Source organism: Geotrypetes seraphini, chromosome 12 (assembly GCF_902459505.1).
Source record: "Geotrypetes seraphini chromosome 12, aGeoSer1.1, whole genome shotgun sequence".
In the NCBI taxonomy this organism is placed as follows: Eukaryota; Metazoa; Chordata; class Amphibia; order Gymnophiona; family Dermophiidae; genus Geotrypetes; species Geotrypetes seraphini.
Window position 1 is genome coordinate 114,686,344 of NC_047095.1, and position 25,840 is coordinate 114,712,183.

At 43.8% G+C, this 25,840-nt stretch overlaps 2 protein-coding genes across 3 annotated transcripts in view; both read right to left on the reverse strand.

The window, feature by feature from the left end:
- The window catches only part of LOC117346605 (histo-blood group ABO system transferase 1-like), a 49,623-nt gene extending 34,056 nt beyond the window's left edge, over positions 1-15,567 (reverse strand). The window contains exon 1 of the mRNA XM_033916461.1: positions 15,549-15,567. The gene's annotated coding sequence lies outside the window, so the exon portion shown is untranslated. The remainder of the gene's footprint in view (positions 1-15,548) is intronic.
- LOC117346602 (histo-blood group ABO system transferase-like) overlaps positions 1-25,840 on the reverse strand; it is a 187,888-nt gene that overhangs the window by 110,728 nt on the left and 51,320 nt on the right. The window contains exons 8-10 of one of the 2 annotated variants that reach the window (XM_033916437.1): positions 24,461-24,496; positions 20,151-20,285; positions 19,026-19,954 (exon numbers count right to left, since the gene is read on the reverse strand). In XM_033916437.1, coding sequence (XP_033772328.1) covers positions 19,273-19,954; positions 20,151-20,285; positions 24,461-24,496 — 853 coding nt within the window. In that variant the 3' untranslated portion in view covers positions 19,026-19,272. Of the gene's footprint in view, positions 1-19,025; positions 19,955-20,150; positions 20,286-24,460; positions 24,497-25,840 lie in introns of those variants that run through there. The other variant, XM_033916435.1, reaches the window with a different exon arrangement.

Sequence of the window (25,840 nt, forward strand, 5' to 3'; positions counted from 1 at the left end):
TAAGGTGAGCAGTGATGGGGTGGTGGAGGACACAGTGGAGGAAAAAGGAAGAAAGGGTGGTGGTGGACAGCCAAGGAAAAAAAAAATAAAGACATAAATACAGAAAGCGGCTAAGGAGAGAGAAAAAGAAATAAAACCATACACTCACACACACATATTCTAGCACCCGTTAATGTAACGGGCTATAAGACTAGTAATATATAATACTCAATAATTCCAAATCTAATACAGGTAGGGACAGAAAAAAGGATGAGTAGACAGGGGAGGAAAGGAAAGAAAAAAAGGAGGAAGTGCAAGATAGAATCGGTAGGAGGGAAAGGAGAAGCTATCTAGGAAAGGGAGGAAGAGGAGAGGGGCAAGAAAGATAAGGAAGAGGGAAAGAGATCCTCCGAGGCCTGGAAAAAAGAAAAGGAAGGAAGAAGAAGAAAAAGATAGGAATAAGCAACAAGTAAGTATGAAAGAAAGAAAGAAGGAGATAAGAGATGCAGTGAGAGTGATAAATTACAGAGAATTCAAGTACTCTGTAAACACTGCCCATTTGGTGAGAATTTTGGTAGATAGAGGTGAGAGAGTAGAAATCAACATTTCACGTTTGTGCTGGAGGAGTACTGATTGAAACAAAAAATGAACTGAGAGAGTGTCAAATGATTTCCAGTTAGAAAGTATAAGTCGTAAAGCTATGATAAAAAGTGTATCAAATAGCGAATGTTGAAGAAGAGGGATATTAACTGTCGGTGCTTCTGATTTTAGCAAGATAATCGAAGGGGAAAGATCCAACTTAAAATGAAAAATCGAACCAAAAATAGACCAGACGTCTAACCAAAAGTGCTGAAGCGACGGACATTCGAAAATCATATGAAGGAAGGTGCCAGGGAGGGTCTTACAATTCCAACATTTATTAGTGGGGAGTAGACCAGCCGTATGAAGCTTTTGGGGTGTCCAAGTCGTCCTATGACGGAAGAGGAACATTGATTGTATCGAATTTGCAGAGGAAATGATTCTAATACTTTTAGACCAGAGAGTTGACCATTGTCTGTCACGGATAGGGTGTCCCACATCAAGTTCCCAGACTGCACGAAGGGAAGCATCTGTATTCATAAAGGGTGTGATGAGCAATTTATAAAGTTGGGATGCTACATGTCCCACTTTGAGAAGTCTAGAACAGTGAGGGATCAAAGAAGGAGGTTCCTTTACAAGAGAACGTAGTATTTTTGATTTTGAAATTACCGTAGTAAGCTGTAACCATTGATAAAAAGCCGAGGTAGGCAGAGCAAATTTGTCACGTAATTCTGCAAAGGTCAAAAACTGTATGGCTGGTGTACAAAGATCAGCAAGTGACCAGATCCCCAATTTGGACCAGTTTGACCAGTATATTGGCTTTTTGTCAATTAGAAATTGTGGATTATGCCACAGCGAGATTATAGAGGAGGTGCGGATAGAAACATCTAACAATTTATCCAATTCAAGTAAGCACGAAACTGATTGGGAAATGATGGGATTGGTCTCATGTATGGATGTGTGAGATGTTAACAAAGCAATTAATGAGGGAGAGAAGGCACAAAGGGCGTGTTCGAGGCGCAGCCAAAGAGGACTATAGCCTAAGGCAGGAGAGAACCATCTGCTAGATTGTTGCAGTATAAAGGCCTTATGATAAGTTAGAAAGTCAGGTAACAATATTCCAGCTGTAGTTTTGGGAGATTTAAGTTTCTTGAGTGCAATTTTTGGTAGTTTGTGGTTCCATATAAAGGTAGAAATAAGTTTATCAATTGATTTGTAAAACAAAGTTAGGAATAATCGTGGGATCATGCTGAGAACAAAGTTTATTTTGGGGGCAACAACCATTTTGATTGTCTCTATTCTACCCCACCATGAAAGATGAAGTGGATGCCATGAGTGTAAAAGAGTTTTGATATGATCAATTAATTTTCCACTATTATTATGTACTGTAGCGGATAGGGTAGCATATAAGTCAATTCCTAGATATCTCATATGAGTAGAAGACCAAATAAGATGAAAAGGTTGAACTAGGGTCTGATGAGAGTGGGCATTGAGTGGTAATACTTCTGTTTTATGTTGATTAATTTTATAACCAGAGAAAAGAGAAAAAGAATGTATCAATTCAAAAAGGGCCGGAAGAGATTGGTCGGGATTAGAAAGATATAGGAGGACATCATCTGCATAAGCTGTCAATTTATGTTCTAATTTATTGTGTAGGATACCAGTGATTTGTTCGCAAGAATAGATTGCTATGAGGAGAGGTTCAAGAGCAATATTAAACAAATAGGGCGAAAGGGGACAGCCTTGTCTGGTACCCCTATAAAGCAAGAAAGGAGTGGATAAGATATTATTTGTAATTATAGAAGCTTTGGGCGATGAATAGAGAATTTTAACATAGTCAATGAATTGAGGGGGAAATCCAAACCAACGCATTGTTTGAAATAGGTGTGACCATTCAACTCTGTCAAAAGCTTTTTCAGCATCAAATGAGAGAGCAATACAGGGGTCTTTAATAGTACGAGCAAAGGAAGCAAGATGAAAGAAGAGACGGGAGTTGTCTGATATAAGTCTTCCCGGCATAAATCCCACTTGATGTGGAAAGATAAGCGTGCCGATAGAGCTCTGCAGTCTAAGAGAAAGAGTGGTTGCGAAGATTTTATTAATCGGTATTAAGTAGAGAGATAGGTCGGTAATTTGAAATTTGATTAGGATCTTTTCCAGGTTTTGGAATAACTGTAATAACAGCATCTAGGAAATGACTTTTGGATACACTTTGCGGACTAAGTGAGTTAAATAGATTGGTAAGTGTACTAGAAAGTTTATCTTTCTAAAGTTTATAAAATTCTGCAGTAATACCATCCGGAGGATAGGTGTTTCATAGCTAGGAGAATTTCTGAATCAGCAAGAGGTCATTGAAGTTCTTCAGAATCTGATAATGGAATGGTGATTGCAAGGTGGCCAAAAATTCATCTGCATTGGACGTCTGCTGTGAGGCTTCTGATGTGAAGAGCTGAGAGTAAAAATCATGAAAAGCCCTAGAGATGTCAGAGTGCGATGATAGAAGTTTCCCGTCAGAGGTTCTAATAGAGGATATCTGCACTTTAGTTCTTTTACGTTAGCTAGCATTTTACTACTTTTATTCATTTCCATATAGTATTTAGTAGAAGTAACAAAAATATCTTGTTGCGCTGCCATACTAGCTAATTTGTTGTAGAAGTATTTTAATTTATATATTTCAGGTAATAGTGTTTTATAATTGGAGTGAAAAAAGTTCTGTTCGATACTTTTAATTTGCAATTCGAGTTCATATTGTTCCTTTCTGTCTTGCTTTAATTTGTATGCTTGACAAGAGATCAGTTCTCCACGTAGCGAAACTTTGAAGGCTTCCCAAATAATTAGCAGATCCAAGGAATCTGTATTGCTGAATTGAAAAAATTCTTCTATAAATTTGCCTAATCGTTGTTTGATGGGTTCATCTGCCAGCAGGTGGTTGGGCAAACGCCAGAGGGGGGATCTAGGAGAAGTTACTATATCCCACTTTAGCTCAAGTGATATTGGAGCATGATCCGAGATGATAATAGGATTGATAGTAGTAGAAACTAGGTTAGGTAAGAAGGAAGAAGATATAAAAAAGTAATCAATTCTTGAGTAACTTTTATGTGCGGCGGAGAAAAAGGTATAATCCCTTTCGTCAGGGTGCTGTAATCTCCATGGTTCCGTTAGATCATAATGTTTAAGCAGGGAATTCAATACAATATTAGCTTTAGAGGGAACTATGCAGTTGGAAGAGTGTTTGTCAAGCCAGGTATCCAAAGGTAAGTTAAAATCTCCAACTAATATAAGAGGAAGAGAGTCAAATTCAGCTACAGTTTGAAATAGTTGAATAAAAAATTCAGGTGAATCATTATTAGGGGCATAGATGTTAACAAGAAGAACCTCTTGTGAAAAGATATGTGTCCGAACAATCAGCCATCTGCCCTCTGTGTCATGTTTGGTTTCTAGGACTTGGAAAGGGACAGATTTGTGAGATGTATTGCAACCCCATGTTTAAAGACAATTGACGGCCTGAGTTTTTTAAGATGGGTGAGAATTTTTTTCCTTTTAACAGGGTATCGCAAGCCATTAACATTCCAGAATATGAAGGACAGATTAGAAGGCAGATTATTGCAGGCCATAAAAAATTAAGATTTTGTTGGTATGATTGAAGCACTGCATTTCGGAAAAAAGAAAGAAGAGGAAAGAAGCAAGGAAGGGCCTCTGAGGAAGAAGGAGCAGAGAAGGCATGAAGAGCTATAAAAAGCTCAGCCGATGGACAGAGATTGAGAAGTAAAGGGGGAAAAGCAGATAGACAAGAGACGCCTGTGAAGAAGATACCCTCCTATAGGTAGCACACAATATGGGAAAGCCAGGGGTGAGAAAATTCAATGCATCTATAACAATAAGCAACGATGATTAGTTCAAAGAATAAGGAGTGAACACAAGGAACATAATATTATTCCATAAAACTACTTATAGCAACATGTAATAATAATAATAACTTTATTCTTGTATACCGCAATACCATGGAAGTTCAATGCGGTTAACAATAGAAGAGACTGTACATTTATAGCGATGATACATATTACAGCGTTGTTACATTTACAGAGATGTTACATAAATGGCAGTAAAAAGGCATATACTAAAGAAGAGACTGTACGTTTACAGCGATGTTACATATTATAGCGGTGATACATTTACAACGATGTTAAATATGTGGCAATGAAAAGGCATATACTATGGAGGCCTGACAAGGCAGGGCAATTAGATAAAAACAGAGATTGAGTAAGAGAGGCCATAAGTGGCTTGGTAAGGAGGGCGAAGTCAGAGGGAATGGAGGCATATCGAGGTCGGGAGGGTGCAGAGAAGGAGGGAAGGCAGAGTTAGCGGAATTTGTCGAAGAGGTAGGTTTTTAGTGACTTCCTGAATAGGTGGTAGGGCAGAGAGTTGGAGATGAGGGTGGTAAGGCAATTGTTTCATTTGCCCGCTTGGAATGCTAGGGTTCTATCAATGAATCTCTTGTAGAGGCAGCCTTTTAGGGAGGGAAAGGTGAATAAGTGGGCGTTTCGTGTGCGAGAGGATAATGAAAAAATAAAGCATTTATGTTATATAAAAAGGTGAAGGTAAAATGGAGTGATGAAGTCATCATAACATAGTCAAAGCATAGGATGACATATGGGAGTATAGAAATAATTTAAAAATACAAAGGACAAGTACAAAGAACTAAAACATGTGGGAAATCAATTAATATAATACACTTGATACTGAAGGGATTCCTAGTATCTGATGAGCATGAGAATACAATTTATTTAGAAACTGAGGCTAAGGGTAAACTGTTTCAAATATACAAATTGATAATAAGCAAAAGAGCTATGTAAATGAATTGAAAAATGCTAATGAAAATCATACATATTATAAATAGGTATAGTTCATATTGAAGTGCGATTAAAAATATATAGAGTAAGGAAATAGTGAGAGCAAGACTAATAAATAATAGCTTAATAAAAATAACAATGCAGTATTATAAATCTTGGGAATAAACAGATTCAGTTCATCTTTTAAAGGAATTAGGGAAAAACACCAGTTACATTCTAGGCAGAGAGAGCTACAACGAGATTTCACTATAAGGGGGTCTCATAAATGGGAATCAAGCAGCATGAGGGATATATAAAGCACATACACTAATAAAACAGAAGACAGTATTCTAAGCAATAATTAGGGAGAATATCATCTAGTTGAGGACTAAGCATTTAATAACAGCATATAAAGAGTTAGTAAGCGAAATTCATCTAAATAAACATGTCAGATTGATATATCAGAATTTGAGATTTGTAGAAATAAGCCATGAACCAATGAAAAAACTATTTGATATCACAGAATAGGGAGCAGGGATCAAGTTAAATATATTCTAACAGAAGACAGAACAAAAAAAAAAACAACAATGCCATGAATCAAATTAGCATGTGAAAAAAATCGGTGCAGAATTGCAATTAATATATAGAGGACAGGGGAAACATAAATCAACAGGAGGGAGTTCTAGAACAAATGAAGTCAGCAGGAAAAGCAGGATTATCCCTGTAGCCTTGTTCTTCTGGTGCACAGCTGATAGTTAAATAATAGTGGAAAAGTTCCTTTACGTTTCTAACGATTTTCATTTTTTCTCTATTACTATTATTAGGACAAGGGTGGAAGAAAAGAACTGAAACTGCAAATGGAGCCGAATCAGGCATGTTCACTCGTTGCAGCTACTGCTAAAGCATGAGGTCGACAGATGCTTAAGTCTGGTTAAGGTGTTAGCAAAAGTCTGGTGTTAAACCCAAGGGCTACCACCCCACACCCCTAACAGCTGAAGTGATGAGAGCTAGTGCTGCTGAACAGCTCCAGTGCCAGAGATCTCCAAACTAATTACACAGTTTGTTTGTTTTTAAAATAGCGTCCCTGTTCCTCATTTCATCCAGTAGTTTGCAAATGAAATACTTCAAGCAGTCCATCTCCTCCTTACCCGCCCCTTCAGCCACCGAGGTCTGCACTCTCTTCTGCAGTGTCAACACATTGTGTAGTGGCCCAAGGATGGGATATCGTTACAAGATTACAAGGCAGAAAAACAAACAACAGCACATGTGGTAACTAGCAGGATCAAACAGAGGAGGAAGATGTTAAAGTAAGCAAACGGAGAATGGATATAAAGAGCCAGTAAGAGTCAAATACTAATTAAAATAGACCACAGCAATAAATAACTCAAAAGTTTAAAGCAATGCAGCCCTCTCAGCTCACAACGTGAGAAAATGGAGTCATGCTGAGGCGGGAAAGGCTAAGAAGACCAGAGGGAGCAGGCAAAATCAAAATGGTTGCTATAGCACATGCGAGCACAGGAATTAAAGGAACCAGGTTATATAACTTCAAACATTCAGCATAAGAGCAACAGTATTAAAATAGGAAAAAACTCAGTACAGGTAAAGTCAGAACGAGTAGAAATAGTCAGATGAATTATAATAACAGGAACTGTAGCTGCATTCAGACTGGAGCCAGTGGGTGTAGAAAAGACAGTCAAGTTCCCATGCCCTGCGACTGAAGTTGATCCAGATGAGCCTGTAGGAGATCAGGAGAGTCAAACACTTTGGTGGTATTATTGATGGTGACAATCATACGTGCTGGATATTGCAGACCATAACGAGCATTGATGGATTTCAGCCTCGGACGCATGGCTAGAAAATATTTTCTCTTCCTGGAGGTGGTTTGAGCCAGGTCAGAAACAATGTGGATCTTTTTTCCATCTATGATGAGACCAGTATGGTGCTCTGGCCACGGTAAGTAATTGAAGGGCTTGTGGGAAGCGCAGGAGTTTGACCACAATCGGGCGGGGAAAAGGTTGATTTTGATGCATCCTTGATGGTACTCGGTGAGAGCGTTCAATGTAGAGGTCTGCACGGGAACGGGGATCGCGGGGATCCCGCGGGTCCCGCGGGGATCCCGCGGGTTCCCCCCCTGGCCCACGGGACTCCCACGGGGACGCCCCCTGGCCCACGGGACTCCCACGGGGATGCCCCCCTGACCCACGGGACTCCCACGGGGACGCCCCCTTGCCCACGGGACTCCCACGGGGATGAAAACAACCTACCTAAATTCTGGCGATGCAAGCATGCAGCTTACAAGTCTGGCGTCGGGTCGGGAAATAGCCATGTTGAGCAGTGAGCTCAGCACGTACACAGATGAAAGCCTTGCTTGCTGATTGGTCCGGCGGCCCCGCCCCACCGTGCCGCCGGACCAATCAGCAAGCAAGGCTTTCATCTGTGTACGTGCTGAGCTCACTGCTCAGCATGGCTATTTCCCGACGCGGGCATTAGGCTGTTTTTTGTCATTTCGGGTGGGGGATGGCAGCGGCAGCAGCAGCCTGAAAAAGAAATCATCCTGGCCGGGTTCGGTGTCATGCTCTACCTGCGGCTCTCTTCGGCAACAACGATCGACACAAGCTTCTGGCGTCGGGGCCTACCCTCTGCGAGTCCCGCTTGTTTCAACTTCCTTTTTCCACAAAGGTGGGACTCGTAGAGGGAAGGCCTCGATGTCGGCAGCTTGTCTTGATCACCGCTGCTGACGAGTTGCTTAAGAGAGCCGCGGAGCAGGGGGGTGTTGCCAGGTGCAGGTAGAAGGGAGAGGGCCAGATGCAGGACTCGTGGGTGAGGGAGGAGAAGAGAGAGAGAGAGAGAGGGGAGGGAAACAAAAGGAAATATTTCATACTGGGCTGGGCCGGAGTGGAGGTGAAAGATTGGAGTGGAAAGATTCTGGCTACCGGGTGCATTAACAAAGGAAAAGGGGGGAAAGCTGAAAATGGAGATAGTGACACAAAGAAGAGAAAGGGTAAGCAGGACCTTCTGAATAAGGATAGAGATACAGAGGGGACATGAAGAGGAGGTGAAATAGAGACATAGAAGTAATGCTGAAAAAGTGTGTGTGTGGGGGGGGGGGAGATAAAGACATTGAAAGGGCAAATGGTGAATATGGGGTAAAGACAAGGACAGAGACAAATGAAGATTCTGAAAAAGTGGTGAGATACGGATATAGGTGAGATGGACACAAAGAAGGGTGATGCTGGAAAATAGGTGGAATGGTAATTCTGACAGACACAGAAGGGAAATGCTGGATCAAGGAGAGATGGGGCTCAGGCTGGATGGAATGAGGAGAAATGCCTTGTTGGCCCGGAACTTCCTCTCCTACGTCAGAATTGACGTCAGGGAGCGGAATGCTGGTCAGCGCGACGCTTCTGCAGGGAAAGCTTGGGACAGCGGTGGCTTGGGGACTATTCCCCGATGGCGGTGGCAGCAAACCGAGTGGCTTGGGGGAGGGCACGGAGAAAGAAAGAAAGGGGGCAGACAGAGAGACAGAAAGAAGGGGGAACAGGGAGACAGAAAGAAAAAGTTGGGGGAGAGAATGAGGTCTGGAGGAGAGGAAACATACAGGAGGCTGAAAGAAAGGAAGAAAGATTGGATGCACAGTCAGAAGAAGAAAGTGCAACCAGAGACTCATGAAATCACCAAACAGCAAAGATAGGAAAAATGATTTTATTTTCAATTTAGTGATCAAAATGTGTCTGTTTTGAGAATTTATATCTGCTGTCTATATTTTGCACTATGGCTCCCTTTTACTAAACCGCAATATTGTTTTTTAGCGCAGGGAGCCTATGAGCATTGAGAGCAGCGCGAGGCATTCAGCGTAACTCCCTGTGCTAAAACCTACTATTGTGGTTTAGTAAAAAGGGAGGGGGTGTATTTGTCTATTTTTGTATTTTGTTACCGAGGTGACATTGCATAGAGTCATCTGCCTTGGGAAATGTATATGGCAGATATCTTTGTTTTGTGTTCAAAAGAAAAGGAAATGCATTTCTGGTTTTATTTCTACAGTGTTGAAGTACTTGTTGGCCCTTGCTGTGACTGGTGGGGATCCCCAAGCACCGCCAGCAGAGGACCTCCTCTAGAGATGGTCAGAACTCCCCTCCACCAAGCGCAGCAGTCGCTGGCAGCATCCATGAGCCACTGAGGTGCCAGCATCTGTGACTCAGGGACGCTACTGCTGCCTGCCAAGCTTGGCAAAAGGGACCCCAGGCCAACTGCAAAGGAAGTCCTCAGCTGACAGTTTGTGGGTTCTCATCAGCTGAGTATTTATATTTTATATTTACATTAGAGGTTCTGGTAGAAACCCATTTACAAAGTATGTATTCTTCCCAATTAATATTTCCAAATTAATAGTCTCTTTGCTTATTTGTAAATGGGTCTCTACCAGAGCCTTTAATTCAGTAGCATAATTAAATAAAATAACTATTTCTGAAGTTTATAGGGAAGGATGGTGACGGAGGGGATTCCTCGCGGGGACGGGTGGGGACGGAGGGGATTCCTCGCGGGGACGGGTGGGGACGGAGGGGATTCCTCGCGGGGACGGGTGGGGAGGGAGGGATTCCTCACGGGGACGGGTGGGGACGGAGGGTTTCCTCACGGGGACGGGTGGGGATGGGTGGGATTTTGGCGGGGACGGGTGGGGACGGGTGGGATTTCTGTCCCCGCGCAACTCTCTAGTTCAATGTCAATGGTGCAAGTCAGGATCCAGATTCAGTATTTTAGGCAACCATTTTTTCAGGAAAGTATTCATATCAGTTCCTTCAATTCCTTCCTTTAAGCCAATTATACGTAAATTATTTCTACGGCTTCTATTGGCCAGATCTTCCATATCTTGTTCCAGCTTTTTAATTTGTTTTTCCATATGGTTCCGAGTTTGTGTTATTTCCAGGGCTGTGGCATCAGCACGAGATTCAAGTTTCTCTATGCGCATCTGGAAATTGGATAGTGAGGCATTAATTTCTGCCAAATCATCTTTTAATTCTTTCGTCGCTTCAAAATGTTTGGTAGTTAATTCACTCAGGGCTTTCAGCTCGTCCAGAACTATATCACTGGCAGTTGCTGCCTTCTTTTCAGGTGACAGTTTTTCTGGAGTTGGTGGATCAGGTTTGGTTCTTTTAAGACCAGCAGAGGAGCTAGCTGTCACATCCATTTTACATGGTTTTGAAGATGACATTGTCCTTGATTAGTGCAGGAAAGAAAAAATTGTTTTCAAGCAAATAAAATAAGTCCAGCTTTCAAATTTAGTAGGAGTTGAGGAGGAGAAAAGAGTTCAGGCATCCATCTTGTCTAGAGCTCGGACACGCCCCCCCAATCGGTCTTATTACAACATAAACGCGAGTTATTGATTTCCTCCAAAATGCCTCTTTCTGCTAATGTTCACACTAAATGGGCCGCTTTTACAGATTATTTGGACTCTCTTTGAGAACTCAATACATCTGAGTATATTACTGCTCTCTTTTTCAACTTTCTTCCTCTTTTCTTCCTTCTCTTCTTCTTCTCTTTGGCCTCTGGGGGATCCCTCTTTTTCCTTCTCCCCTTTTTCCCTTTTATCTTTCCCCTGATTTAAGATCCTCTTCCTCCCCTTCAGCTTTTTCTTTATCACTCTCTCCTCTCCCTTTCTTTCCTCTTCCCCTTTTTTATCACTCTCCTCCCCTATCTCTTTTTGATTATCACAAGAATCCAATGACAATATTATTGTTATATATATACACATAATTTTTTTTCTTTTATATATATTTCTAGAATTATTTTGTCTTGATTATGGTAACCATATATTGTTGACCTGTTTTGTTTATTTTTTATTTCTGTATTTTTGAAAATCTTCAATAAATTTTCAAGCAAAAAAAAATAAAAAATGATTAAGCGATTATACCTGTATTCTGAGAAATGACCACAGGAGGACAGCACTGAGCTATTAAATATAGTTCTCTCTAAGATAATTGGCGCCCTCCCGTGGCTCTATCCAGAATAGCACCTATAAATCTAAGATTTGAAATTCAGCATAAAATTTCTTTATCTGCATTTTGTTTTTATTTATATATTTATTTGATTGCTTAGCCCATCCTCCCTAAAGAGTCCAGAATGGGTTACAGATCAGCAAACATAGTATAATTAAATAACTGCATAGCACAGACAGATACTCTTACAGAGAATGATGTTTATTTTCCTGGTAACAGTATTTTATGATTATGATTATTAAGAGCTTCTATACCACTACTAATGACCATGGCGTCAATTCAGAGCAGTCTACATGAGCCTCTACAAAGGTGCTACACTACATGAGCTTCTGTAAAGATGATATGATACATTAGCTTCTGTAGAGATATGGTGGTATTAGATTTATTAATACCGGCATGATTATGCCAATAATCCATCATCCTACTTATAGATAGAAACATAGAAATAGACGGCAGATAAGGGCCACGGCCCATCAAGTCTGCCCACTCCAATAACCCTCCCTATCTATCTTTGCGGATAGATCCCACATGTCTGTCCCATCTTGCCTTAAAATCTGGCACGCTGCTGGCCTCAATAACCTGAAGTGGAAGACTATTCCAGCTATCAACACCCTTTCGGTGAAGAAGAATTTCCTAGTGTCACCGTGCAGTTTCCCGCCCCTGATTTTCCACTGATGCCCCCTTGTTGCCGCGGGACCCTTGAAGAAGAAGATATCCTCTTCCACCTCGATGCGACCTGTGAGGTACTTGAATGTCTCGATCATATCTCCCCTCTCTCTACGTTCCTCGAGTGAGTAGAGCTGCAACTTCCCTAGCCGCTCTTCATACGAGAGCTCCTTGAGTCCCGAGACCATCCTGGTGGCCATTCTCTGGACCGATTCCAGTCTCAGCACATCCTTGCGGTAATGTGGCCTCCAAAATTGCACACAGTACTCCAGGTGCGGTCTCACCATGGATCTATACAGTGGCATAATGACTTCAGGTTTACGGCTGACAAAACTCCTGCGTATGCAACCTATGATTTGCCTTGCTTTGGATGAAGCTTGCTCTACTTGATTTGCAGACTTCATGTCTTCCCTGACAATCACCCCTAGGTCTCTTTCTGCTTCAGTTTTTGTCAAGATCTCGCCATTTAGTGTGTAAATCCTGCATGGATTTCGGCTTCCCAGGTGCATGACTTTGCATTTTTTGGCATTGAAACTGAGTTGCCAGGACCTAGACCATCGTTCCAGTAGAAGTAGGTCATGCATCATATCGTCTGCCATTGAATTTTTGTCTGTTGTGCTTTTGCTCACTATATTGCTTAGTTTGGCATCATCGGCGAATAATGTTATTCTATCTCGGAGCCCTTCTGTCAAGTCTCTTATGTAGATGTTGAACAAGATCGGGCCCAGGACGGAGCCCTGTGGCACTCCACTTATCACCTCTGACATTTCGGAGGGGGTGCCATTCACCACTACCCTCTGAAGCCTACCTCCAAGCCAGTTCCCAACCCAATTGGTCAATGTGTCACCCAAACCTAAAGAACTCATCTTGCTCAGCAACCTGCGGTGTGGTACGCTATCAAATGCTTTGCTGAAATCCAGGTAGATGATGTCCAGGGACTCACCAGCATCCAGTTTCCTCGTCACCCAGTCAAAGAAGCTGATCAGATTGGATTGGCAGGATCTTATATGCACATGTTTATACCAAATCAGTTGTCCTATGTATGTACACATGAAATACTAGGTTTATTTTGCAGCTAAATACACTATACATTTTAGACTCATTCAGGTAACAATTTAGAAGTCAGAGTCTATAATTGCAGTCCAGTTCATGTGAAAATAAAAGTTTTTACTACTTTTCTGAAGTTTGATCATTTTTAAAGAGTTACCTGGCATATGCAGTGCCAAGACAAGAAATACAGAAATCAAGGAGAGCCTGGGGAAGCCTAGTTCAGCGATATGGAACCACCAACTCCTATCATGGGAGGATGTTGTAGTTTTTTTCAAAATAGCAGATTAGAGAAGCATCTATCTGGGAGATTTTACATATAGGGATCCTGCATGGAGGCAAGGGAGTGCAGTAGATGAATCCCCAAGGTCTCTCCCAGCCCCATCTTTCTCTGATTCTAGAATAATTATCCGGGAACCATAACCCTCAGACTTTTGTGATTCTGGACATGTTATGTCAGGCATCAGTGATATACATCTTAGTTTAATGGGTTCGATATGATTATTATTACGCCACTTCATTCATCTGCCACTCAAGCTTTTCTTTCCCCAATTTGGCAACTTGAGCCAGATTCTGCTTCAGGCGGGACAGATAGGATATCACATCCATGCCCGTCTCCTCAGGAGGGTCCCAACCCTCCTTTACCACATCTAACAGACCCCTGGGAGCTCGCTCGTATAGCATCTCAAAGGGACTAACTCCCAAGGAGTCCTGTACCCTCTCACGGGCAGCGAACAAAGCAAATGGGATAAAGAGGTCCCAGTCCCTGATGTTATTTTCTAACCCTTTTTTAAGCATGTGTTTCAGGGACTGGTTAAACCGTTCGACCATTCCATTGGCCTGAGGGTGATAAGCCAACGTCCTAATATGCCTAACCCCAAGGTCTTTTCAGAACCCCTCCATCTCCTTAGATAGGAAGTTACTTCCCCGGTCGGACAATACCTCCCTAGGGAAGCCTATGGCGCAGAATAACCCCATTAGTTCTTTCATCAGCACTTTAGATGATGTTTTCCATAGGGGAAAAGCCCATGGAAACCTGGTGGCAACGTCCATTACAACAAAAATAAAATTGTATCCCCTAGGAGTCCTCTCTAGCGGCCCTACAATATCCATGGCTAGCCTCATGAGGGGTTCCTCCACTACCGGGATAGGGATAAGAGGAGCACGCGCTGGTTTACTTAAGGTCAACCTCTGACAGGTGGGACAGGACTTACAAAACTCTTCTATCTCCTGTTTCCAACCTGGCCAGAAGAACCTGCGTTGCACCTGTATCTGGGTAGCCTGAACCCCTTTATGCCCGGCTAACGAGGAGTCATGAGCAGTCTGTAGGATGGCCCTCCTGAACCCCTTTGGAACCACCAACTGTTCCCTCTTTCCCCCCAAGTCCTCGGCACCCTTATAGAGGAGCCCCCTTATAACTCACAATCTGGCACAACCTGATTGGAGTCTGGTGGCCTGACGCCATAACTCTTGTAAGGAAGGGTCAGTTTTTTGTTCATTGCCAAACGTGGGAAAGGTACTAATAATTTCTTGAGGAAGGTTAGGAAACTCTTTCCTCTGTTCGGCCTGCCTAAGCCCCTGCGTTCTCTGCTGCTGTTGTCTCCTTTTCTGTGCCCTTGAGGCTCTTGCCTGCTTGTGAGTAGGCCTCTCCACCACTCCCTCCTGAAAGGGGAATACGTCTCCCAGCTCTGCCCCAGGACCTGCCGTAGGTAAACCCTGAGACCGAGTATTCACAAATCCCTGTTTGATACTCAGATACTCGTTCAACCCAGGCCAGTCCTGTCCCAAAATCAGGTCATACGGGGCCCCTGGGACCAAAGCCACTACTACTTGATACACCCTATCCTGGTGTAGAATTGTGGTTGGCCTAAGCGCATAATGCACACTATCCCCATGTATGCACTTAATTACAACCCTCCCAGCATTGGAGGATTCTTTCTCCCCAGGGAATACCTTTTCTCAGAACCATACAGACATCATAGACTGATCGGCCCCTGTGTCGATCAGTGCTACAGTTTCATGTCCGCCTACAGAGACTGTGGTAGTGCAGGCGGTCTTCAGACCTTGCCCGGGAATACTTATTTTGGCTCCCCTAGCATCGCACCTAGTTCTCCGGCTGGACAAGTTTACTACCCCACAAAAACTTTGTGTGTGCCCGGTCTTCCCACATCTATAACATTTCCTACCACCTCCCCGAGTGTTAGGCCTGGATGCAGGAGCAGATGAATCTTTGAAAGGGGGGTTTCCTATTCCCATTCTTACTTGAATTCCCGGGGCTCTGCCTAGGTGTATGTCCCTGCACTATGCCTGGGCCTCCTCTTAAGAATTCTCGAGCATCAAGATAGGCTTCCTCCACTTCCAGGATCGGCCCTAGCGTCTGGGCACTAAGGGAATCATCAGGAGCATCTATGAGCGCAGACTCCCCCCAGTTTAAATATGTCAGCGTGTTAAGTCCTACCAGAGCTGGATCTGAAACACCGGGTAAGGCTTGACTTGCAGGTAGTGCTGTAGACTGCTGTAGTATCTGAGCAAAGATTTTCGCTTGCTCCTGCATGGTCACCATTAGTTCCCCATACTGCAGCATCATAGCATCCTGACGAGCTTGCCAACGCGCCTCGTTAGTCCTCAAAATGCCCTCTAGTTCCTCGGTCTGTCTTCGGTCCTCTTCAGCCAACGCTGCCAATAACGAGACTTGCTCCATAGCACGGACCTGAAAGGCAAACAAAAAGAAAAGGAACCCAAGTATGGCCGCTTGGTAAGAGTGTTCCTCCCCTTACTAGCCTCCCCAGCCTCCAGTCCTCCCCCAACCAGCACCACTTTATCCTCACCAGCTACCCCTAGGTACTCTTACCAGAGGGACTGATGAGTCTTCGCATTCGTGTTGATTGGGTGCACCGCCTGTGCTGTCACCGGTCTGGAACTGGGGTTCGGTCTGGATCCACCGGTCCCTCTGGATCTTGGGTCCTCCTGGAACTCAGCTCACGAACTGGAACCCAGGTCTGACTCTCTCTCCCTCCGAACTCGAACTGAGCTCCTCGCTGCACTCCTCCACAGGATATGCTGCTGTCTTTATCCTGGTTCCGCCTTCCGGTTGGAAACTCCTCCTCCGAATAGATTACAGGAAATTCCTCAGATAAAGTGGTCCAAAAAAATATGCTTCTCCAAACAATTAGAAAACAGTTCAATAGTTCCAATTTCAAAATAACAGAAAGCTAAATATGCCTTCTCCAGCACAAGTTCATAATGGTAAAGCAAAAGAAAATATATATATATTTTTTTCCAATTGCAATTACCTGGTGTTGCCTGCAGGAGGTGCAATATCCCACTCCTGATACCAAATTAATGTGACCACCACTGGGGCCCGAGGAGACTCTCAGGGAGGAAAGGTTTGAACCTACTCCCTAGCCTGCCTACTTGTTTGCTCTCAGCTGCTGGTTTATATATTCTAGGGCCACACCCTAACCTGGCTGACTCAGCAGGGAATAACTTAGCTCTAGGGCTCCTCCTGTGGTGACCTAGATATGGCTCTTCCAGGAGATCCTGGGAGATTTCAGGCTCCCCCTGGTGGTTAACCTGCAAATCACCCCTAGAACAATCCTTGTCCATTCCCTTCCGGGTTTTCTTTTGTACTTTTACCCCTGGCCTAACTGGGACCTTGGCAGAGCCCGGATCTGACTGGTCACAATATTAGCATTTTGATTCGTTATAAAGTAAGATATATATATATATCTAATATAATAAAATGCTAGGTCGCGCATGCGCACTCAAAAGTCATGTTCCCTGATCCGTCGCGGAAACACGAGTGCACATGCGCGCCAGACAAGCTTCCCTGCTCTCCACCTCACAATACGGAAGTTTCTTTACACGCTGACGATTGCCTCTACAAGCCTGCTCCCAGCCAGCCGACGATCGCCTCCACAAGCCGGGACTGGGGTACAAAGAGCACCTCCTCCTCCCCCCCCAGGACGAACCAAAAAACTGACCCCGCTGCCCGGGACCCGAGTCCTTTTCCACCCCACCCTTCCCTTCCCGTGGACCTGACTACCTTGCGATTCCAGCGTGTGCAGCAGTCTTCACACGCTGCTTCGGGCCCTTCTACTGCCCTGATTTGCTCTGCCGCGTCTCTGATGATGTCATCAGGGACGTGCCAGAGTAAATCAGGGCAGTAGAAAGGCCCGAAGCAGCGTGTGAAGACTGCTGCTGGAATCACCAGCTTTGTAGTCGGGACCGCGGGAAGGGAAAGGGGGTAGAGGAAACGCTAATGCTGCTGCACAGGGCACCCATTAATGTAATGGGCTTGCTTTCGAGAGGGGGAAGGGAGTCAGAAGAGGGCCACGGAGAGACAGTCAGGCATGGAACAACAGATAAATACAGGTAGGCAGGGGGCCAGGGAGAAAGACAGAGAGACATACAGAAAGAAAGACAGGGGGCCAGGGAGAGAGACAGATATAAAGAAAGACAAACAGACAGGGGGCCAGAGAGACAACAGATAAATACAGGTAGGCAGGAGGGCCAGGGAGAAAGACAGAGAGACATACAGAAAGAAAGACAGGGGGCCAGGGAGACAGATAGAATAAACACAGACAGACAGCAGAGAAAGAGAGAAAGAAACGTCCCCCCCCCAGACAAACACTAGCCAAGGATAGAGAGAGAGAGAGAGAGAATGACAGACAGGGGGCCAGAGAGACAGACAGAAAGAAAGAAAGACAGACAGACATCTATTCTAGCACCCGTTAATTTAACGGGCTTAAAGACTACTATATATATATATATAATAGTAGATAAAAGGAGCTGATTCAGTTACGTATATACAAACAATTAGGTTTTAGCTAGGTTTTAATTAAACTTGTGTTTTTAACAGAGACCCCTCCTGACGAAGGACCCGAAACTCGAGTCGGGGGGCCAGGCACAGCAACAGCACATGTTAGTGTTCACGTTGGCAAAGGGTGTGCACTTTTAAGCACATAGCACTTTAACTTTAACGCAGCTGGAGGTTCAGGATCCTGACACCCATCCCACTTAATCCACCCTAAAGATAAGTGACTTGTTCAACTACTTTTGTTGTATCAGAAGAATGGTGGAGGGTGGCATAGGGACAATGAAGTGATATGATGGTCTCTAACATACCCCAGTTTGGTGAGATCACTGAATCATAGGGTATTGGTCTGAGCACTTCATATTAAATATATTTTATTTTATTCTATAGCTGTGATTAGTATAATATTAGATGACAGTGCCAGCATCTATTAGATTTAGAACAGTCTAACCGGGGTCCAAAAAGATCTATGTAACAGAAATAAACCATGTTTGTCGCATAGATGTTGACGCTGTACATTTCATCCTCCAAGTCCAACTTCGTGGCCATCGAGATACAGAAATCTACTGCTTTATCTCAATGCTCCAAATGTCCCGAAGACCATTTTTTGGTTTTTTATTCAAGAGCTCAGATATTAATTTATACCAACTGGCAGCCTGATGTCTTAACGTATCTGTCTATATTGATTTTCTAATAAAGTCCACATCAGGAACATCGTTTCTCCACAGTGTTTTTTTGGTTTATGTTTTCTATGAGCCCCAGCAGTCATCTACAGGTACATATTTCTGCTCCAGGTAATTTGCAATGGTATCATGTGTTTTGCTGATTCTCAGACAGCTTAGAAAGAATAAGTTCTAGGGCAGCCAGGCCTCATCTTTAGTTTTCCTTTTAATTTTATTTGCTAGTAATTTTCAGCTTTTTTTCAGCTCCGTCCTAAAAATATGGAATGGAAATGTTATTTTGAGCTTACATTGTATTTTTTCTTTTAGACTTGTAAGATTGTCAAATGTTAAAAATCTATAAATAAAGAATTTAGAAAAAAATCTGTTGTCAGCAGCATCTAATGGTGTGATTTATTATCACACCTGGTTTAATGTTATTATTCTTTCCAATCTAATAGAATATTGTATTGTATTGTGTTTATTTATTATTCACATTATACAAAGCGAAGGACAAATGAGCAGGCATTCCCCCTCTTTTACTAAGGCACGCTAGCTGATTTAGCACGTGCGAACAATTAGCGCGTTCTAAATGCTAATGCACCCAATAAAAACATAAAGCACACACAGCAACCTCCCCACAACCACAACGCAGATATTCAAGTCTCTCCCTCCTTTAGACGCACACACAGACGTGTACACATGTTTCATGTATCCTTTTTAAAAGGTTTATCTCCATAGTTCACCCGTTTAATCTTTATGTCTTTTGGGCTCCCAAGGCTATTACTCCATATATATTCAGGGGACAACACCTTTGTAGGTTTATTGTAGAGAAAATACTTGTTTAAATGACTTTCTTCATCGACCCTTGCATGAATACCATTGGCTCTGTCTTTCATGATGTTTTCATTGCATGCTTTCGTCAACTGGTAGATCCTTGGCACTGTCCCAAGAAAGAAATTTGACTGATAATAAAAATCCCCTTCATCTTCGGGAATAAAAGCTTGAGAGATTGGGCGCCTTTCATATGGTAAATCTTTGCGTGGGCTGTGGTAATATCCAGGATGAAGCGCACCTACCATCTCCCCAAGGATCTCCACTCCTATAGGGTTCAACATCACTATGTCTGTATCTAAACAGGCCAAGTAGTCCAATTCTTTATGAAATAGCAATTCAGTTTGATTTTTGATAACCTCCATCCTGCCCATAACAGCCTGGTGCCAATCTGAGTATTCAGGAACTTTGATAATCTTCATGGGTCTCTTTATATCCAGATTAAGAGCTTTCACTTCATCGGGACGGTCTGTAGAAACATAGTACTTCACCATTCCTCCCTTCATGAAGTATCTCTCTGCGGATTCTAGGAATTTCTTAAGTAATTTTATATACCTTGAAAAATAAAATGTATTCAATTAATTTACAAGTTTCATTTGCTCAATTTGTTAAATAGCATTAAAAAAGAAAAACAGTTCTATGGGAGACAAACAAGGATTAAGTTGCCGTACTCTACAAGAGTGTGAATTAGCCATGCATCGCTCGCATAAAAAAAGAAACTCAACTTTAAGCTAGAGACTGGGGTACTTACTTTCCAACGGCAGGGACTATAAGACCAATTCTATAGCTGTTGCACTGGTATTCTTCCATCAAGATATCATGGTTAAAAGTCCCCTCCCAGACAATTGGGGCCAGCCAGGGAGTCAGAATCATCACGTCACTGCGTCTGGAAGATTTACTCTTATTAGTTGTAAGATATTTGATAAATTATACAAGGATCAGGCAGAACAAACAGGGCCTGATTTTAAGTCCTAAGCACTGTTTATAGAATCGCACCTAGTGGTGCCTAGGCATTGACCCTAGACTCTAGATGCACTCCCATTTAGGCTAGGGTTTTCTTGGCCTAAATGAGTGCATCTAAGGTGGGCATCTATTGGCTTGTGAAAACTCCACCCCAAATCTGCCCCAAAACACCCATAAACACAGCTACTTGCTGGTAGGTGCATCAGTGTATACTCCTCCCTCCATATTTGCGGGGAATAGAGGCAGAGCTGGCCCGCGAATATTGAAAAATCACGGATAACTTTTAGGGCAAGCTCTGGCCCACCCCTGCCTCCCTTCTGCATTCTGGACCTTCCCCAGACCTTATCTGGTGGTCTAGCAGTGACGCAGGGCAGGATCGATCTTATGCTCCTGCCCCGTGCAGAGCTGTCATCAAAATGTAATCTTGAGACTACATCAGGAACTCACAGCATGCATTATGATGATGGCTCTGCACGAGGTGGAGCGTAGGAAGATCGATCCTGCCCTGCGTCGTCACTAGACCACCAGGTAAGGTCTGGGGAAGGTCCAGGATGCAGCGTTTCTGTTGTTAAAAATCAAGGGGGAGGTTCCGGCAAAAATCGCGAATAGCCGAATCTGCAGGTACTGAAACTACGGATTCAGAGGGAGAAGTGTAGACGCCTACCTCAAAGTTGTAGGCGTCTACCGAGGTTAGTGGCTACTGGCAGCTTTGTATAAGGAGCCCTAAGGCAGGAACTACTGTCTCTGTGCTTTGTCTTAAAAACCAGATTGCCGGGGATGCAAAGCATTAACTGATTCAACATGAGTTTGAAGTTGGTTGAATACCACTCTCTCAAGTACGATAGTTTTGAAAGAAATGGAAGGTTTGATAATAATAATAACTAGCTGATGCCCCGGCGTTGCACGGGTATTTAATTATAGCAATAACACTGTAAATGGATTCAAATAAAGATACTTTATAGTGGTGAATGAAATTATTTTTTTACAGCTTAATAAAAAGTACAATATTCAAATTATAATGTGAAATATTTGACAAAATGAATACAATACAACTAACGCAAAACGTGATTATAAAAAACATTTTTAGTTTCACCTCCTGGAGCAAGAACATATAAATTCTTGGGTGAAGCCACCCTTGAGCAAGCAACATAGAGTTGTGGGCCGCGAGACCCCCAGAACATATCACCCCAGGTAGTGAGGGATCTGCATACCAAGTTTCGTTCAAATCGGTCCCACAGCTTTTTACATTTTTTCCATTGACTTGAATGGGTGAAATCTGATTTTCTGTTTGTAGCTCCGCCCACGTGTGCAGATGGGCCGCGAGACCCCCAGAACATATCATCCCAGGTAGTGAGGGATCTGCATACCAAGTTTCGTTCAAATCGGTCAAGCCGTTTTTGCGTGATCGCGGCACATACACACATACATACCTCCGATTTTATATATATAGATTTATTCTTTTCTTTTTTTTTTTTAATATATTTTTATTGAAAATGGCAAATGGTCCAGACATGGAATCACAGGCAGTAGAAGAACAATACAGGAAGAACAAGTTAACAATGGAAAATCTAGGAGAGCCAAACGTCCCCAAACAGCAAGTCCATCAAGGGAGAGACTGTCAACATAGCTATTGCTAGCAATCAGCATTTTCACTTGGCATAACTAATGTCAGCAAAGGCCTATGGGAAATTATATCAATCAGACTCTGGGATGTTGATGCAGATAGATCACATACAGTAAGCATCCAGGCAGACTGTTTCAAATAACCCTAATTCAATCAGTGCTTAGAGGACCTGGCAGTGAAAAGGTGTTAAGAAGATGTGTTAATGTCTGATGCTTAGGATGGACAGCTTAGGATATACAATGGGTCCAGGTGTACAGATAACTAAGGTTAATCAGAAACTATTGTCAGAGGCATACTGGAAATTACATTTGACTTCCGTCTATTCTTTTCCTGTCTAGCACAAGTTTACTAAGGATGGGGATGCTTAACTTCTATTGAAGCTCAATAGATTCTATATTTAGAATAAGTTTTCAAACTATAAAAGCCCCCTAGCAACATCACCCCCCTCCTCTTGCTCTTGTTCTTCTTGCTCTCTTGCTCTCTATCGCTGGAACCTGAAGCTTAGGACATCACCCTCCCCACCCCCCTATTTCTCTCTCTCTCTTTCTTTGTGTGCTCTCTCTCATTCACAAGAACACAGAAGCAGTCTTTGTAATTGTAAAACTTATATCTCTCATTAATTTTAATGCTTAATTGTAACTTTTATGAATCTTACTTTTCTGTAAGCCTATTTCTATAATATATTCTTTATGCAATCACCTCTGGCTGTGCTTCTTATTTGAGTCTACTTCCTGGTGAATCTTCGGTGATGGTATTGAACTCGGGACCTGGAGTTTTGTAAGGACACCTAACATAACCCCTACAACCTAACATTGTGGGGGCGCGGCCATCCTTACATTACAATCCTTACAGAGACCAGGTCCATTGAAGCAGAAACAGCGAAACAGTCCAGGGACCCGTCATCCAGGACTAGTACATGTTCAGGTTAGATCAACAGCCATAGTAGTTTTCATGAAGAAACCCAAACAAACCAGCTTCATCCCATACACCCTACTCCATGCAATAGATATACATCAGGCATATAAAATCCAACGCAAGCACCCTACTCACACACCTGCCCCAGAAGTTCCTCCCTGCCCCCCTACCCCCCTTTGGATTACAGGTAAGGAAGCATTAGTGCCACAAGTAGGCAAACCAGGATAGCTAATGTAGTGCCCCGGACAGAGAGCGATTAGGTGGGAAGGAGATCCAGCAAGCCTCCCCCCCATGTCACATAATGTCGCATATGGGAACAAATCTCAAATTGGGTCATCTCTCTCAGCTTGGTCCGCCATCGATCGGTGGGAGGGGAGTCTTCGGAAATCCAGTAGGTCAGAATCAGTTTTTTTCCCACCAAAAGGGCATTGTACAGAAATCTACATTGGGGAGGTAAAAAACCTTGCTTCTGCAGAGAGCCCTTGAAGCCCAGCAGAAAGGTGCCATAATCCCACTCTATAGGCCTATGGAGGACAGACTCTAGAAGGACCAGGGGTGGGCCAGGGGTGAGAGGCCTAGGAGCAGGAGGGACTGAACACCCCTCCTGCTCTCAACTTTTTGGTGCCAGGGGTGGGTGGGCCGTGCCGGGAGGGGAGCGAGGGCCATGCCGGGAGGTCCGTGCAGGGAGGGTAGAGATCGGGGCAAAGCAGGGCAAGCAGGAGAGATCGGGGCCTGGGAGGTGTGTTGGGCAGGGCCAGTGGGTGGGGCTAGTGTAGGCTCTCCTACCTGCCCTGCTCTGCCCCAATCTCTTGCCTGCTCACCGGACTCTCCTGCTCTCTGCCGCCATTCCCCGCAGTTCAGGCCCGCTTTAAAACCATGGGCTTGCACTGCAGGGAATGGCGGCAGAGAGCAGGAGAGTCCAGCATCCAGGCAAGAGAGATCGGGGCAGAGCAGGGAGGCAGGAGCGAACGGGGCTGAGCCCTGACAGCAGTGACAGGAGGCTGCTTCTCCTGTCACTACTGTCAGGGTGTGCGCATGAGCGGGGATCACTCTCTAGTGATCCTGGCCGTGTGTAGGGAGCGTGTTAATGATCGTCCCCATTTGCATGCAGGCCTTTAGTGAATTTGTTGGCCTACATGCAAACGGAAACGGATTGCACAAGGTTTGGAGGGTTAGTGAATCTAGGCCTTAAAAAGAATACAGGCCTCAGTAGGAAGTCAACAAAGGCTGCATAGCACCGGAGATGCCCTGTTAACACTTCTTAAAATGGAATAGAAGTGCTAATTGGGTTATTAACCAATTAAATTGCGAGCAGTAATTGGGTGTGTGGCAAGATTTCCAAGTGCAATTAAGAGCACCATACCCAGAACCAGTGCCCTAAAAAAAATTGAATAAAAAGAAAAACAAACAACACAGGAAATTAAACAAATCAAAATATTTTTGACTGCACATCCCTATTAAAGAGTGATCTAATTCATCATTTCCCAGGGAAAAAATATCAAAACTTTAAAAATGCATTTGACATATACAGTATGTATTATATATAGGTAGTTACTCACGGAGCCTGTGCTATATCAGGTTTGTTATAGTGTGTTCTGGAAAGAGAGAGCAGAAGTTGGAAATGGGTAAGGGTGGATGGAAAACAGAAAAAATCCCTCAGGTTTGTAAGGCATTAACAACTGGGTGACATAATGTGCAGGATTGTTAATTCAAATCCCAGCACTGGGACTTAGACTTTCATAGATGCGTTATATATGATCATAACTGGCTAATGAGTATTGCAAGCTAACATGTCTGTGTAAGTGGTCTTGAAATCAGCAATTTATAACTCAAGTCCCATAAAGATACACATACGCATCGCTGAGGTATTATCCTTACTTTTACAGAGGATCCTCACTTTTTCTGTACTGTCCTTGTTCTTGGCTGTTCTGAAAAATGTTTTCAGAACTATTGTTCAAGACGCCAAAGCCAAAAGTGGCCAAGACATCAGAAGAAACGCTCTTAACTATGTCCCCCCCCTTGAAGGCCTGTCCCTCCTTTGAAGGCTTGTCTGCCTGTCTCCCCTTTGAAGGCCTGCTTGTCCCCCCCCTTGAAGGCCTGCCTGCCTTCCTGTCCGCACCACTCCGAAGGACCGCTAGCCCCCCTGCACCACCTGACGTCAGAGGAGGGGTGGGACCGCGGCGCAGGAAGCAGCTCCGAAGCAGCGCAGGTATCGCTGACATTGCTATCCCGCTGCCGGCTGCTTCTTGGTGGTGCAGGGAGGCCAGGTGGGCGAGCGGTCCGTCGGGGGGTGGGGGGGACTGAACGGCAAGGCTGGGAGCACCCCCTCAGGGCTTGTCTCCCGGAGTGGACTGCCCACCCCCGCCCCTCCCCCTTAGTACGCTACTGGCCCTTGTCTATCTGCCTGTTTATTCCTTCAAAGAAGTGCAGCAAATTCGTCAAACACGGTCTGCCTTTGCTGAAACCGTGCTGACTGGCCGTCAAGGTGATCAATGATGTGGTCCTTTATCAGCACCTCTACCATCTTTCCTGTGTCCGTCAAGGTGATCAATGATGCGGTCCTTTAAAAGCGCCTCACCAGTCTGTAGTTACCCAGATCCCTCCTCGAACCTTTCTTGAAGATCGGCGTAACATTCGCCACCTTCCAGTCTTCCGGAATCTTTCCCGATTTGATCGACAGATTGGCTATTAGTTGAAGCAGTTCAGCTATAGTCCCTTTCAGTTCCTTGATGACCCTCGGATGGTTGCCATCCGGTCCCGGGGATTTATCGCTTTTTAGCCTATCAATCTGCCTGCATACCTCATCTAGACTGACCGTCATCCCTGTCAGCTTCCCTTCTTCGTTTCCAGCATATAGCCTGATGGGTTCCGATATGATGTGTATATCCTCTTCGGTAAATACAGACACAAAAAATGTGTTCAGTTTGTCGTCAATTTCT